The 16,401-nt window shown below is 37.2% G+C and overlaps 1 protein-coding gene across 2 annotated transcripts; it reads right to left on the bottom strand.

Annotated features, from left to right (window-relative positions):
* Positions 1-154: 154 nt before the first annotated feature.
* Positions 155-15,091, bottom strand: LOC113070749 (golgin subfamily A member 1-like). Of its 2 annotated transcripts, XM_026244171.1 has the most exons (23): positions 14,924-15,091; positions 14,018-14,317; positions 12,175-12,265; positions 11,412-11,486; positions 9,781-9,911; positions 9,506-9,634; positions 9,065-9,234; positions 8,778-8,889; positions 8,342-8,437; positions 7,651-7,776; positions 7,473-7,568; positions 7,063-7,158; positions 6,895-6,990; positions 6,505-6,657; positions 6,325-6,420; positions 6,026-6,115; positions 5,830-5,932; positions 4,943-5,103; positions 4,691-4,846; positions 4,288-4,347; positions 3,942-4,208; positions 2,740-2,826; positions 155-1,700 (listed from the first exon to the last, which is right to left on the bottom strand). In XM_026244171.1, the coding sequence occupies exons 2-23, from the start codon at positions 14,141-14,143 to the stop codon at positions 1,623-1,625; spliced, it is 2,595 nt and encodes an 864-aa protein (XP_026099956.1). In that variant the 5' UTR covers positions 14,144-14,317; positions 14,924-15,091; the 3' UTR covers positions 155-1,622. The 2 variants fall into 2 exon arrangements, with proteins under 2 accessions (XP_026099956.1, XP_026099958.1); XM_026244173.1 differs by lacking the exon at positions 11,412-11,486.
* Between the last annotated feature and the right edge of the window lie 1,310 nt (positions 15,092-16,401).

The raw sequence follows: 16,401 nt of genomic DNA, 5'->3' as shown, positions 1-16,401 counted from the left end.
TTTCCGTTTTCTTTTCTTGGTCTTACCAAGGTCTCTGATCACTGATCTTATGTTATGTCTGGTCTGCAATGATTCAGAAATGCTTTCTCATCACTTTCAGATCCACTGAACGAAAGCACTTTAGTCAGCACTGGAAACCACAGAGAAGCACACGTCTCTTCAAAGTCACTGAGAAAGATTTTAATTTTTGTCAAGTTCTGATATTCCTGACATACCATGAAGTGAAACCAAAGTAAGGATGTAGTGGTATCTTGCCGAAAGCAGAGGAAATGGATACGGTGACCGCCGCACTGTCATAACATCAAACAAGACATGAATACAGTCGTAGAAAAGTGCATTTTGGATCTTTCAATAGAAATCTCATTCCTAAGCGATTCATACACCGGCCGTTTTTCCTACATTTTCCAGAGAACCTTCATTTACGGCAAAACAAATTCTCAAGAATCAACTGATTTAAGCCTCATTTCATAATCAGTCTTTACATAAAACAGAAATCTTTGGGTTTCTTTTTCTCAAAACAGGTAACACATGTCAAGCATCCCGCAGAGATATTCAAGTCTCTAGTCAGCTGTTTTCTACCAGAAGAGTGTTAACCTTAGTGCTGATGTGGCCTTAAAAGTGTTAAAACACACAAAATGACATTGTTTCGGACAGCAAATCACTGGCTCGGACTCAAAACCACTTTGTATTCACAGGGAAAAAGGAAAGATGTTTCTATTGACATGTTCTCGGAGAAATAGAAATGCAGTTAGCTTTGAATGGTAAGGCTTCAAGTGTACTCAAATGCTTCAGTATACACTCAGAACCAGTACAATCAAAGCATTCAGTATAAGGCATGCATGCTTGTTTCCTCAGTCTGTGCATATATGCCTCTAAATTACAGTTTCAAGCCCACAGTGAAGAATCTCACACATATGCATACATAACTTATATGAGCACAGTTTTGACTAATGCATATGTAACAAACCCTTACGGTATGCATCCACTGATTTATAAATCCTCTTATCACTTATATACAGGTATTCATACATAAATACTTGTATGGAATGTACGTAACTAATTTACACATAAACAAGGCAGATTAAAAGAGAGATGCTTCCAGGTATTCAAAATCACAACCGTATAATGTGAAATCCTATTCCTGATTTTTACTGATGTCCAGATGTCCGCAGGGCATGCGTTTATGGTCTTCATAAATACCACTGAAATGGAGCAGCAGATATGATTCACCCAACTCCCATTGAGCTCAGAATGGAGTTATAAAAAAAAAAGAAGAAAAAAAAAATCCCTTTTCCAGTTGAAGGATGTTGGAAACAGTTTTCGTTTTCTAAAAGCAGATGAACCTACAGAGTACGTGAGACGGATGATGCCTTTTACCCATTACTTAAAAGCTGAAATTCCCCAGTCATTAAAAGATGTTGATAAAGCATTTGTTTCCAGTCCCTGCAATATTTTAGTGAAACATGGACAGAGCTGTTTCCGTGTCCCGTTGTGTAAAGGGCACGAGCTACATAGGAACTGTTGAGGAAGAGACTGAAACTGCGGCGTCTGCAATCGCTCCCTCCAGACGTCAGTAGTTTTCTACTGAAATCATTCACTTTTTTCCCCCCCAAATATTCATCTCAGCTCCAGCTAGAGGTTCCTGAGATGGAAGGCCGTATGATGCCTTTGGGTGTGGGCTTGGAACCAAACCATGACATCTGAAACATACATAAAACATTAGACTTAAACAGAGCTTAGGATTACTGAGAGATCATGTGGCACTGAAGAAATGATGCTGAAAATTAAGCTTCGTAATTTATATCGGTGATACATTTAAAAAAATATATACAAAAAAACTTTTAAATATTAATAGCATTTCATAACATTGATGTTTTTACTGTATTTTTGATCAACTAACTGCACCCTAGGTGAGTGAGAGACTTTTCATCCTTCTGATAATTATATTCACTCAGTAATCTAATATATTTATAGTTTCTATTAGTAATACTTCTATTAATGCATTAACTTATTAATAACAACAACAACAACAAAATGAATGATTGTTATTACGTTATGTTTATAATTCTTACAACAATTAAATCAATAGCCATTGACTTTGATGCTAATAGCCGATTACGTAATTGATTATTTACATGTTTTGGTCTATAACTAATATGATATAAAGTTTTTTGTAACACGATGCCTGCTTTTAGAAACAGTCTTAATAATAACAGCTTCAATCTACAATGTTTCAAATTAATTTTCAATATTAGATTATGAATCTACAGTAGAAAAGACGAATGGCTATTCCACTTTCGAGAGAGAGACATAAGTGAAATATAATAAATGGTACATATTATTTCTATATTGATCATTAAAAAAGTGATATGTACATCCCTAGTGACATTTAACCGGATTTCAAATGAAGTTAAACTTCTGAAATAAAACAAATCAACTTTTTCCACAAATCCAGAAAGTAGCTGAAGATGGGCGGCAGGGACCGAGGCGGTGAGTGTACTGCAGCACAGTGATGTGCAGTGATTTCCAGCACTGCTAGAAATACCTGCCAGCTGCTATTCCTGACCGTGTCACCGGGTGCTAATGGTTTGATTCAGAGCGGTGAGCCAGATACCCTGACCCACATTGTTAGCCGCCTTAGCAGAGTGGCCTAGTTAGCTCATGGTGCGGAGGAGACTGCAGCATGACCTCCATCACACTTACAGATTCATGCATACATGTTTGTTTTTCCTCACACACCTTGTACTCCAGTGTCTGTTTGAGCATGTCCTCCTCTTCTTTTGTGAAATGCAGAAGTACAGAAATGGCTCTGATGAGCTGGAAAGCCTGAAGAGAGAGATGGAGAGACTCAGAGAGAGGTAACCTCTCATTCAAGCAACACTTATACTCTATAGTGAAGAGACAGCAGAGGACTCTCTAGTGTTGGGAAATCAGTGATGCACACACCAGGCGGATTGAATTGAGAGGTGTATTAGCGGAAATAATGTACCAGAAAATATTTTATAGGACACCGCAGCTACAGTAATCTGCATTATAAATCAAATGCTTTTGCAACAAAGGATGACTGGATGTGCTTCATATGTTTTTGCAAATGTAATGCTTTTTTTTCAGGATTCCTGTATCTTTAAAAGTTCAAAAGAACAATGCTTATTTTAAATATAAATATTTTTAACATTATAAATGTCCTTACTGTCGCTTCTTTGTCAATTTACAGCATCCTTCCTCAAAACTATTAACAGCATTCACCCAAAAATGAAAAATTGCTGAAAATTTGTTTCTTCGCTAGCAAAGATTTGGAGAAATTTAACATTACATCACTTGCTCCCCCCAAGGATCCTCTGCAGTGAATGGGTGCCGTCAGAATGAGAGTCCAAACAGTTGATTAAAACATATTAATAATCCACAAATACTTCACACGACTCCAGTCTATCAACTAATATCCGGTAAAGTGAAAAGCTAAGCTTTATAAGAAACAGATCCATTATTTAAGCATTTTTTACTTTAAACCATCACTTCTGGCAAAAATACCAGTCAATAATAAAGACTTCTGGATTATTATAATATTTTTATCAGCTGTTTGGACCCTCATTCTGACGGCACCCATTCACTGCAGATGAAAAAACTCATCTGCATGTTTGATGGCCCAAGGGCGAGTATGTTTTTTGCAAACTTTCATTACTTGCAAACTTTCATTTCTGGGTGAACTATCCTTTAATAAAAAAAATATATATATCTGACCTTAAACTTTTAGATGATAGAAAAAGCCCCCCCCCCTCAACTTGGCCACTTAATCGGCTGCCAGGATACAAACTAAAGGTTAACACTTATTTCTAGGAGTTTCTTCTAATCCCTAACTCAAAGAATGAACAGCGGTAATAGCAAAAACTCTAATAACATCAGTCTGGTGTAGCAGACGGGTCAGATACCCATCAAGCCCTCACCTCTGCCTCTCTGCAGGACATGAACTTCAGCACCACGTGTTTCAGGTACTCAAAGTTGATCTCTCTTGTGTCGGTGAGGTCTGAACTGTTGATGACTGTGGTGTTGGAGGTGATAGGAGGTGGGCCTGAAGATTGAGGGGGTCCTGAAGCTGGGGTCGGAGCAGTGGGGGGCATCTGTGTCTCTGAGACGGTCTTCTCAGCGGACCTCTCCTGCCTGCCTTCCTGAAGTCTCTCCTTCATCTCAGAGTCAGGATCTGGCTTCAGTTTCTGTCGCACAAGCACTTTGTGAGGAAATGTTTGCTGACAGCTGACGTGGACTCTAAAGCTTCTGAACAAACATACACACCAGCTCTTTCTGTAACGTCCTCTTGAGTTCTGCAAGCCTCTGCTGAAGCTGCTTGATTGTCTGGGGAAAAACAAAACAAATATTTAAACAAATTCTAGTGATTGTGCATCAACTCTACTCTGATACTAAATGTTCTGGTTTATAAATGTGTTTAATTCTATAAAATGTCAAGTACAATAGAATGTACAGAGTTCACGTTATTATTAAAATAATGTAGGGTAGTTTATTCTTGTAAAATATGTTCTCTATTATTATAATAAAAGTAAAATAGTCAATTGTTCTCCATTTAATTTTAATACATTTACATACAAGCTCATAATTTTAAAATCTCTGCTCTTCTTTAAACTTATGCTTTTTTTTTTTTTTTTTTTTTTTTCATTCGAGTGGTTTTCTTTGCTCTCACCTTGTTCTTTTCAGCCAGTTGTTGCTCCAGGTCTTTATTGACCTTCTGTAACTGGTCAAGATCACTTACAGTAACCGTCCCGTTCTGCTCCCCGTCACACTCATCTGCATGGGACTGTGCTGTTAAACTCAACACCTCACCCTCCAGATCAGACACCTGTTAGGAACGCATAGAAACATCTAAATATCTAAGACAATATATCTATGATCAACAGGCAGCTTGATGCTGGAGTGGGTGAAAGCACACACTGACCCGTGACTGGTATGAAGAGAGCTGTTGTGTTTGTGTGAGGACTTCCTGCTGCAGTGACGTCAGCTGAGAGTTGTGTTCTCGCTCTCTCTCTTCAGCCTCCAAACGACAAGACTCACACTCGGCCTGAAGAGAAGACAGACTGCTACGGGCCGCCCGCAGCTCTGACACGCAGTAAGAAACAGACAAATATGAAGCACGTAAAAGTTTCAGATATAATCTAGAGTGCCAAACACGTCTGTTTATTGAATAGACTTTGCAGGCAGAACTCAAAAACATCACAAATGTAGCCCAGTTCTTTTTAATATATTGCTAAAAAGACTCATAGCTTCAATAATTTTAATAAATATTTCACTGAATCAGATGAATAAGACCATTACTGAATCCAACCTGACTGAAAAACTTTACTTTTGGTTTCGTTCAAATCAAAATTAAACAAGAATTGTTTCGTGTTCTTAAGATTTGACAATCTTTATCATTATTTGAAGTTCAATAACAAAATCAACATGATTTAGCTGTTAATAACAATGTATTAAGAAATCTGCATTTTTTTTTTTTTATTGTTTTTTTTTTTATTATAAATGAATTAAAGAAATTAAAGGTACTTTAAAAAAAAAAAAAACCTTTATAAAGGTTAATTATAGGGGTTTGAATCAGTGATATATATATATATATATATATATATATATATATATATTCAGTTTTAGTTATTTTAGTATGTCAAGTTAAAATAAATTTAAATAAGTAATGCTGCCTTAGAAACTAGCTGAAATAAAGAGTTTTTATCTTATTTTATTGAATGTTATTTTACTTCAAATAATGATATTTTTTGTTTCAGTTTCTGAGGGGTGGACAGGGCTCCCCTGCTGCCAACACAACTGGTCCCTCACCTTCCTTCAGCGTGTTTAGCTCCTCCTCCTTCGCTCCTAAATCCTGAGAAAGACGACTCACTTCCTGCTCCGCCTTCTCAAGAGACTCCGTCATTTTGCCGACCTATCGAAATGAAGCAATAAATCAATTTTCAGACACAGGAAAACGACTTTGTGAGTAAATAAATGATGTGTTTGAACATGTCAGTGAATGAACCTGTTGTTGGAGTTCTTCTCTCTGTTTTCTGGTTTCCTCCAGAGCTTTGGCGATTTCAACACTTACTGTCTGTCTGCTGATCAACTCCGCCTGTAACAGACAAATATAACAGACAACATAACTCAAGTGTAAAAAAAAAAGTATATTATATATATTTAATAATAAGATAATGTAAGGTTTATAAATAAATAAATGTTGCCTTGGTGAACATAAATCTTATTGACCCCAAACGTCTGAATGGTAGTGTATGTTACTAAGGTAATCTGTGAAGTGAATCGGTTGTGGCAGATTATTCTTACTCTGGCCTGCTCTAGTTCTGCGTTCAGTCTCTCGACACTGCCGTCAACCTCAGCTTTGCTCTTCAACAGCGACGCTTTTTCCTCCTCCAGTGAGCGCTTGAGAAAGAGAGACAAACATCAGATAACGTTCCCATGTCAAGTGCATAATAATTAAAGACAGACTAGTGATGTTTCACACACCAGGTTGTCCTGATGCTTGCTTGCTTGGGTTTCTATCTCTCGCTGTGATGTGAGAAGTTCCTCCTCCAGTCTGGCCGTTTTCTCCAAGCCTCTCTGTCTCTGTGTCGAGACCTGTTGCTGTAGTCGCTCTCTCTCCTCTGCCCACTCTGCATGCTGTGGGAACAAAGGTCAGAGGTCAACAATCTAAAGGCAAAACTAAAAGAAGTGAGTCAGTCGCTGAGCTGCTTGCCAAGCCAATTTTAAACTCAGTTCTTATCCTTGTATAATGCCAGTGCCCCAGTATTCATGACTGATATCTGACAGAAGGGGGCGACATTTCAGCAAACAAAGTCTGTCAGTCTCTGAGACAGCTTTGGGATGTTTGGTGTGACTTTGACTGACATCACGTACCAGTTTTTCTGCATGCGTTTCACTGTCTTCAAGTTGCTGTTGCAGACTCTTCATCTTCTCAGTGCAGTCAGCCAGTCTCTGCTCCAGATCTGATATCTGACACAACACACACAGATCAGATCATTCAGCCAGTCACGTGGTGTGTGGGTTAACTGTGGGGTAACTCACCTGTACGTCTGTCCTCTCTCTGTAAGCCCTGGACGAGTCGTCTTTGTGCTTGACCAGAGTCTGCAGGTCTGTGATGGTGGCGTTCTGCTGAGAGATCTGGAAACGAATAAGAAACAGGAATTTTGTCATCAAAATAAAGTTACGAAAGTACAATACGGGTGCATTTATAAATATGAATATAATGGAAAAGTTATTTATTTTTTGTAATCTAATTAAAAAAAGCTAACTTTTTTATATTCTAGATTAATTGCACACAAACTGAAATATTTAAAGATGTTTTTATTTGTTTTAATTCTGATGGTAATGACTTTACAGCTTAGGACAATTACAAATTTAGTATCTCAAAAAACGTGATTCTTTTCTCAAAGATCAATTCACAGTATGATTATTTCTGCTGTTGTACTGTTCACCTGGGCCTCCAGTGAACTGACTGCACTGGTGTGATTTGTTCTCTCCTCCAGTAACTCTCCTCTGGCTCCCTCTAACCTCTGCTCCAATGAACACTTCTAAACACACACACACACAATGTGGTTTTTAGATGACTGAAACTGCAGTAAGACGATCGGTGTGTACTCTGTGTCCTCTGACCTCTTTGAGCAGCTCCTGTAGGTGCTCATCCAGAGAGAAGTTCGCTTCTAGTCTCCTCTCTAAAGAAGCAGCCTTCTCCTGCAAATCAGCAAATACACGCTCACGCTCCTCCTCGGTCACCGCCACCTGACCAATCACAGTAAGGTATGAAGAGTTATAATGATGTGACAATCAACCAGTGTTGTATTTAGAGCGTTGCACACGAAGTCACACGAAGACATATACTTTTCTCTGTTGTATGTAATGCAAAAAGACTAAATCAACAGAAACCATGACTAATCACTTCATGAACATCTTAAAATATGTAGTATGCAATACACACCAATTAATACCATAAGTAAAGATTAAAATTTAAGTTTTAAAATTAATAAAACTAACTAGATGCAGTGCACTGAAAGAGAACGCCACAGTCAAGATGCATTGTCAGAAATCTTGGTACTCTTAAACCCAAATCAAATTTAAAATGAAAAGCTATAGAAAGCAGATAAAAGTAATATACATATAGTTAGTTTTTGTATGTCCTAATAATTAGAAAGCATTCATTCTGATGATATCATATAGCCTACAGGTTTTCATTGGATGCCACTCATATGTGCCTGCATGATTTAGCACAATTGCAGTCAGTAATTTTCATTTGCAAATGTGAGAGGAGTCTTAAGCATCAATTAATTCTTTGTGGAGTCAATCAGACCTTGTTCCTGTGCTGTTCGTGCTGTAGCTTCAGCTTATTGTGTTCAGACTGGAGCTGCTCCATTGATTTCTCGACTTCCTTTGCATTGCTTTGTGCCTAGAAAACAAAGAAGAAACAATACAGAAATGAGACGTAGTCAGCTGCATTTCCATAATTTCAACACCACAGCTAAACTAGCATGTTATTGCACACATATTGCAACAAAACAATTCAAAATAATACAAAATGGAAATATTGGAAATTATATAATACTGGTTTTAATAAAACAATCCAAAAATTAATCATGAGCAATGCTATAACACTGTTATAAGTGTACAACAGTGAAGGAGGGCTGAAAACACTTTCAAATGGGAGGTATGGCTCCGTTCCAATAAGTGATCTTCTTGGCTTCTGAGAGTCATCTGTCCTGATGAGCTGAAAGTTTCCAAGTGCTCACCTTCTGGAAATCCTCCGAGACCTGCTGGATCAGCTGCTGTAACTCCTGCTCTCTCCTCTCCAGAGCCACCACCCTCCTCTCAGCATCTGTTCTCTCATTCAACAACTCATCTCTGAAAGAGACAGAGACAAACTGGGGATTCGACTTTTGTCAGCAAGACATTATAATTGAAACAAACTTCTTCAGAAGAAGAATACCCAATCACATTTTAATCCCATTCCAAATATTTTGTAGTAGGGCTGAATCATTCCTTTAAGGAAGGCATGATTCTGCTCCTCTTCACACACCTTTGGGCCTGCAGCTGTGAGTTGATCCTGCACATCTCCTGGTGTTCCTCTCCCAGCTCATACAGCTTGTCTTGGGTTTGGCTCAGGGTCAGTCTCGCTGTGTTCAGCTCCTCTCCTCTCAGTTTGAGCTCTTTCTCCCGCTGACTCAGTTGTTCCTCTCGCCTCAGCAGCTGCAGGACAAGTTTTATGAACAAAGTGCTTAAACAGTTTGGAAACGAGAAGGAACTTCTTGTCTATTCTGTAATTTATATGAGCTGTTATAGTCTGGGTTTTCAATCACTTCTTGGTGTTAGGTTTAATATTCCTTTATATGGATATGCATTAGAGTACAAATTATTGCTGAGTGCAGGAATATGGAGGATGGTGAGCTGTGAGTCTGTCTTAATGCAGTTATTGATGTGTAACACTCATAAAAGAATCCTCAAGGTTCACTGTGCTGACCATGTGTTTGAGTTTGGCCAGTTCCTGCTGCTGAAAGCCCTCCAGCTCATCCAAGTCATCTCTCTTCTGGAACAGACTTAAACTCTGCTCCGTCATCTCGTCTAGCCGAGCGGCCAGGGACGACTTCTCCTGTTAGAGAGAAAGATGACAAAATAATAGGTCATTGACACTGATGTTTGAAATATTCATTGATCAGTCGCTTTTAAACTAAGTGACTTACAAAACAGAGCCTTTTCCAAATCTTTATCCAACATGTTATAATAAAGCATCTTTACCTGTTCCAGAATAGCAAGCTTTTCCATCCACTCCTGGTCCTTCTTCTCTAATGCTAAGGCCAAGCCCTCTGCCATCTTGGCTCTGTTGGCTTGGAAAGTTTCATTCTGGTCCTGAAGTTTGCGCATGGATGCTGATAGAACACATAAATCAGACAAAAGATCTCATCTTTCTGATTCCTGCTTTAATCTTTGTGTTTTTTGTCTTAAAGAGAAATTCTAGATCATTTTCAAAACAATGTTACATGTGTTGTACACTTAGTTTTCACAGATGATACTTTGAATACACTCCTAAGGGTGTGTAAACAAGCAGCAAACATGTTTACATTAAATACACTTACACTGATAGTTTAACAGAGAAGAGATTGGGAGGGTTTAAAAGCAGAAATGTGCAGCTTAAATTTATGTTAAAGCACTTTGAATATCAAGCAAAAAATAAATAAATGAAGAGAAAGAGAAAACCTGTTTATATCTATAAACCTTAAAGGAATAGTTGACATTGAAATAAAAACTGGCTGAAAATGTACTCACCTTTTAGGTCATGCAAGATGTAAAGGAGTTAATCACAACAGATTTGGAGACATCTAGCATTACATCACCTACTCACCAATGAATCCTCTGCAGTGAATGGGTGCCGTCAGAATGAGAGTCCAAACAACTGATAAAAACACCACAGTAATCCACAAGTAATCCACACAACTCCATCAGCCCATCAATTAACATCTTGTGAAGCAAAAAGATTGAAGTTTGTAGGAAATAAATCCATTAAGACATTTTAACTTTAAACCATTGCTTCTGGCCAAAACACACAGTCCATAACACATAGTTACATTTTCTTTTGAGGATTACTTGTTGATTATTGTGTTGTATTTCTCAACTGTTTTGACGGCACCCATTCATACAGAGGCTCACATTTCTCCAAATCTGTTTTAATGAAAAAACTGATTTTTCTATATCTTGGATGGCCTGAGGATGAGTATATTTTCAGCAAATTTTTACTTTTGGGTGAACTATTCCTTTAAAACTGATGTAACATAACATGAAATTAGTGGTTACTTGGTTATATGGTTACAGACCCAACATATGTAAAGTACAATGCATAAAATATACATTTTGTTAGCATTTTGTTTTAATCAAACTTTATTGGAAAAAAAAAAAAGACATCACAGCATAGCAAATCATTTTCTAAATGTCCTTGTCAATACAGCTGTGAAACAGATGGTTAATACAAGCATCTATTTTTTTTTTTTTTTAGTTGATTAAAATCAGTGTATGTTTTTCCTTTTACTTTGGAAATGTCTAGAAATTGGATCAGAGCTTATAGATTCATAACACTTGAAATAAAATGTCTTCTATTAGGTTGATATCTACAGGCACAATTTACACTTGCTGACAAAATATGGTCACCTTCATAAAAATTGTGTTTAAAGCAGCAAAAAACTTTTCTTAAGCCGGATTGACGCTACAGTAGTTTTAGGCCAATTTTTAGGCCAATCAGTTTGTCTGTAAGAATGAACATTTGATCTGCCTGAGGTTAGTGTAAAAGCACTGGACAAACAAATGGGAAACCAAGCAGAGGAGAGAGAGCCAAAAGGAGGAAGAGGTGGAACTGGGAGGAAAAGAACGGTACGTACAATCCTGATACTTCTCTAATGCAATCTCAAGCTTCTCCTTGGTCTTCTGCATTAGCCGAAGCTGCTCAGCGTAGTCTAGTGTTGGGGAATGGGATACCAACACACACAAACACACGGCCGGAGGGAGGAAGAGGAGGATGAGGGGGTGGGGGGGGTGGGAGGAGGGACAAAAACAGGGGGGAGAGAAAACAAAGGGACAAACATGATTGAGAAGATAAACAAATGGAGGGAAAAACAGAATGATTTTCTGAGATGAGAAAACCAGACTGATTGTGAGGCTGAACAATGACTGACCTTTGACCTACACTATTAGATCATCCCTGATCAGGTCAGTTATGCAATCATCTCATCTAGTGTTGCTCCTCAAGGGTTAAAGGAGCTTCTAGATCAGGCTATGTAACTGATACCACTGCAGGCTGATAGTGACAGCCAGGTATCTATTATTTATGCAGATTTTCAAGGCCATTACAGTGCAGTCATTTGCATTCATTCCAGGCTCGTTTTGTGGCAAATCTGTCAAAAGTCATGCGTTTCATACATTTCCATTGTAACAAAATGTATGAAGGGTTTAAAGGTGTCCAGATAAAGACTGATATAGATTGAGCCCGTAAGAGTGGCAGGTAATAAAGCTTTTCCTTTTCTTATTGATTTTCCAATGACCTTATACAAAGCAGTCACACTGGCCTTTCGTATCTTTTTCCTCCTTTCAGTCTTTTTCTCTCGTTGTGTTTACATCAGTTTCACTGTATAGTGTTGCCTATACCTGAGAGTTTGGCCTCCAGCTTTCGTATCTGATCGTTTCTGCGCTGAATCTGAGAAGAAACATCATCTCTGGAGCTGCTGCCATCAGACGCCTAGGAGTGAATAACAGAGACATATGAATCTACATATAAAACACACACACATTTATACATACATTATATATATACAAAATATCAGAATAATATTCTGCCCAAAATTTATTAATACTATCTATTATTTAATACAAATTACTGATTACCGGTAGATATTATTTATATATATTTTTTTATATTAATTATTTTAATGTTATAGCCAACAACTGATAAATAGCTCCTATTAAAGTCAAAGTAAATTAATATTCAAATAAGTTTGTTGTTGACAAATTAAAACACACTAAAATAAAAATTTTAATTAACATTTTTAAAATAAATGTACATTTAGGAAACAAAAATATTGTGCATTAAGATTTTTGTATATTTTATTTTTTTTATATTCACTATGAGCATTAGATGACAGCAGATATTACAAATCTTAACAGTGGAAATGAGATAGAACAATAAATATACAATACTGATCAGTAGAGAAAAAACACAAAAATCAAAGAAATGACCCATGTCATTGCATATCCTTTATAAGAACAACGGAATGCAAAAGAGAGATGTTTATTCATATTTCTAAGAACACCTAAATGTTCAACAGCACAAATGCTAAATTATTGTAGTTTTTATCTTAATTAAACTGTTTACATTGTCCTTTGCGTCAAAACCCATTCGTTTCTCTCAGCAAAACACCAACAATATAAGAGTGACTTTGATTTAGACCGGTCACTGATACTCTCATCCTCCAACAAGCCGACAGCTTTAATTATTTAGGGCGAAAGACAACCTGAACCGAACTCTGAGAGTGTCTCTCATTAATTGCTGGAGGACAAGAGTGTCAGGTTACACCGGTTTGTCAAGCCATGTGATAATATTTAGCACTCTCAGTCTGGATCTCTCTGGTTTCCCCAAGCAGCACAGCACAGCACTCTAGTAATAAACGTCATCATACTTCCAGGATGTTCAGGTGCAGCACTGTGCAAATACAGTCATGCAACTTTCTCTAGAAGTGATACTAAAAATATACCAGTCATTTGAAACAGGAATAACTGCTATGGAGAGGATACAGGAAAGCATTTACTGTCTGCTTATCAAAATCTGTCAACTGGCAGTTTACTGATACCTAGAAGTGAAAGTGCACTTGAAAGGAGTTGTAAAAGGATCATTTTAATGACTAACATATTATACGAATGTTCTTATGACAAGACTCAATAATTTAGTACAATTGTCTGACAAAAAAAAAAAAAAACAAACAAAACAAAATTTGTAACAAGATTTGCCACCATTCAGTGCAACCCTGAGAGAAATAGAACACAAATTTTTTGTTTCTTTCTGACCAAACTCTGAATAAGCCAAGAGTAAACAGTACAGTGGATGCTGAATATTCAGCTTCGTCATAACAGGAATACATTACACTTTAACATATAAAAATAGATAAGTTATTTTAACAGTATTTTAAACAAATAATGCATTCCTGATCTTGTCAAAAATCTAATCAACCTCAAACTTCTGAACAATAGTAAAATGCACTAAAGAAGAACTGGAGTAGATTAAAGCACTCAATGCATTAATATTTGAAAAAGTATATGCTGGACATGAAGGAAGCAGGTAATATGATTGAGATCTCCTATCATATCAAATACTAGAATGAGATCGTATTTTCAAACAGACCAAGCAACTTTATGGGTCTAAACAATGCATGAAGATATGATATTGCAAGAAGCTGGAGACTGAGAATCACACAAAAGCAGAGAAAGCTCTACTCACAAAGTCATCGCCTGAATCTGCGCCCACAGAAGTGATGGACTCTTTGCTCATGGAGCGAGGGATGCGTCCGGAGCGAGGGGCAGTGGCGGCCTCCTCCGCCAGCTTCTTCTTCAACTTCGCGAACATCTCTGTAGTCTAGATGTAGCGTACAGCTGTGTATGTGTGTGTGTGTATGTGAAGCAATGATTTTAATGTCTCTTCAACTGTCAACGAGACACTTTAGGGTCGTCGTAAAACAGACCGATGATACCCATGGCTTATGCAGATCTCATTCTGGTGTTACTCTCTGCTGCCTTGAATCTGTGAAGAAAATTAGGATTAAATTAGCAGAAAGATACAATCAAACAAGGCTTTTAATCAGCAGATGTCTTTCTGAATAAAATGAGCATGCTGTGCTGCCAGCTTACATGCGAAGAGTGAACTGCTTAGTACACATCACTATCTAGTGTACATCTCTGCCTGTTTTATATTAGTGGAGGGGACATATCTAAATAGTACTACACTTACATTAATGATACTCGAATGCAGGATTATTAAAAGCAGATGAGTTGTTTTTAACCAAGACATGGGCGATACAGAAAAAATAAATATTAATATCAACTCCGAAAACTAAATTCTGATGCGGTTCAATGTTTAAGAATAAACTGAAAGGCCAAAGAGACTGATTTTTTACATTGCTTGAAATGCTACATTGTAGTAAGCTAGCCATTGTCGGATCTAACAATGACACGTAAACTAGATGCCTGAAGCATTCATTAATAACATGCAAACAGTGGATGACAACATCTAACCCAAAACTGCCGATTAAAGCCCAGAGAAATAACAGATAGATTGTAAACAGCGCTAGCGAATGCTAGCTCTCGTCCATTTCTATACTAAACCAACAAAACAGACGGGTAAACCTACCGTAAAAACTCCACACACTCTGACAGAACTGAGGGTCATTGTAATGCAAATCACGTTTAATGCAAATATTTCTCCAGGCCCTATATTTGTGTGTGTGATCTTTTTGTCGAGGCTAGCAGCTGGCTACCTAACTTCACCACGTAATCAACAGTCAGCAGATTTTGATGACGTTCCAGGAACAACTTGGCGATTGTGCTCGTCTCTGATTGGACGACCACAGAAGAGAGGCGTGGCTACGGATTCGCGTGATTTCATGTCAATCACGAAAGCTGTCATTCTCGCAAAGTCACAGTATAGTATTCCTCTACAACTATTAGACGCATCATATTAATTACTAATGTATAATGTCACATCACTGCATTAACACTTATGATATATTAAAAATATATAATTATTGATTGTAGGCTATATTAGATGTTACTTTCACTTATTCTAATTTTGACTCAACTCCTGAATAATAGCTTGCTGTTTTGTTTCCTACAGAATATTTATCTGTACATGAGCTTTCATTATCATTACCTACCTACATAAAAGATACCCTAGAAGGTAGGAAAATTAATAAAAACTCACTTTAAATATAAAATGTCTAGAATAGCTAACTGTATATATTTTCAGGTTGGAATGACTCTTCTTCTAAACAATGATGCAATAAAAGCATTTCAAACAAAGCTCAGGTAGGCCTACTATTAAATTCAATACAGGAACAAAATTAAGATGGCATAAAGTATGACCATCATTATCTCTACATAATGGATTTTTTTGAGACAGAGACAGACAGAGAGAGAGAGAGAGAGAGAGAGAGATCATCATTTACTCACCCTTCATTTTAACCTGAACAAAACAGTTGACGGTAGCCATTAATTTCCATAGTATTTTTTAATTACTATGGAAATCAATGGCTACCATCAACTATTTGGTCACCAACATTGTTCAATCTTCTTTTGTGCTCAACAGAAAGAAGAAACTCATACAGGTTTGGAACAACTTGAGGGTGATTAAAAGTATACAGAATTTTGTTTCTGTTTTTGGGTAAACAAAGATTGTTGCATAGTCCGCTCAGAGTAAATTCCCTTAAAATGATTCTGGGTTGTGTAATTACCACCATTAGTTTTGGCCATCATATATTGTCACTTGTTGACCAAGCCCAGTGTGTATTCTATTCTTAGAAACAGCACAGACTTTCGGCAGTTTCTGTTAACATTACCACCATCAGTGGACTGTTTTGGCCATCATATATTGTCACTTGTTGGCCAAGCCCAGTGTGTATTCTATTCTTAGAAACAGCACAGACTTTTGGCAGTTTCTGTTAACATTGTCCATAATTACATTACATTACAAAGCCATTTGTGACTGTTTTGTGACTGTTTCTTTGAGAGAAATGTTGTAGTTAATAGTTAACAAGTGTTACCTATTTTAAAGTGTTAAAAAATTTTTTTACAAATATTTTAGTGCAACTAGATCTAGGATATATAAGCATT

This window comes from Carassius auratus, unplaced genomic scaffold (assembly GCF_003368295.1).
Source record: "Carassius auratus strain Wakin unplaced genomic scaffold, ASM336829v1 scaf_tig00005214, whole genome shotgun sequence".
NCBI classification, from domain to species: domain Eukaryota; kingdom Metazoa; phylum Chordata; class Actinopteri; order Cypriniformes; family Cyprinidae; genus Carassius; species Carassius auratus.
This window is presented reverse-complemented; position numbering and strand designations above follow the sequence as displayed.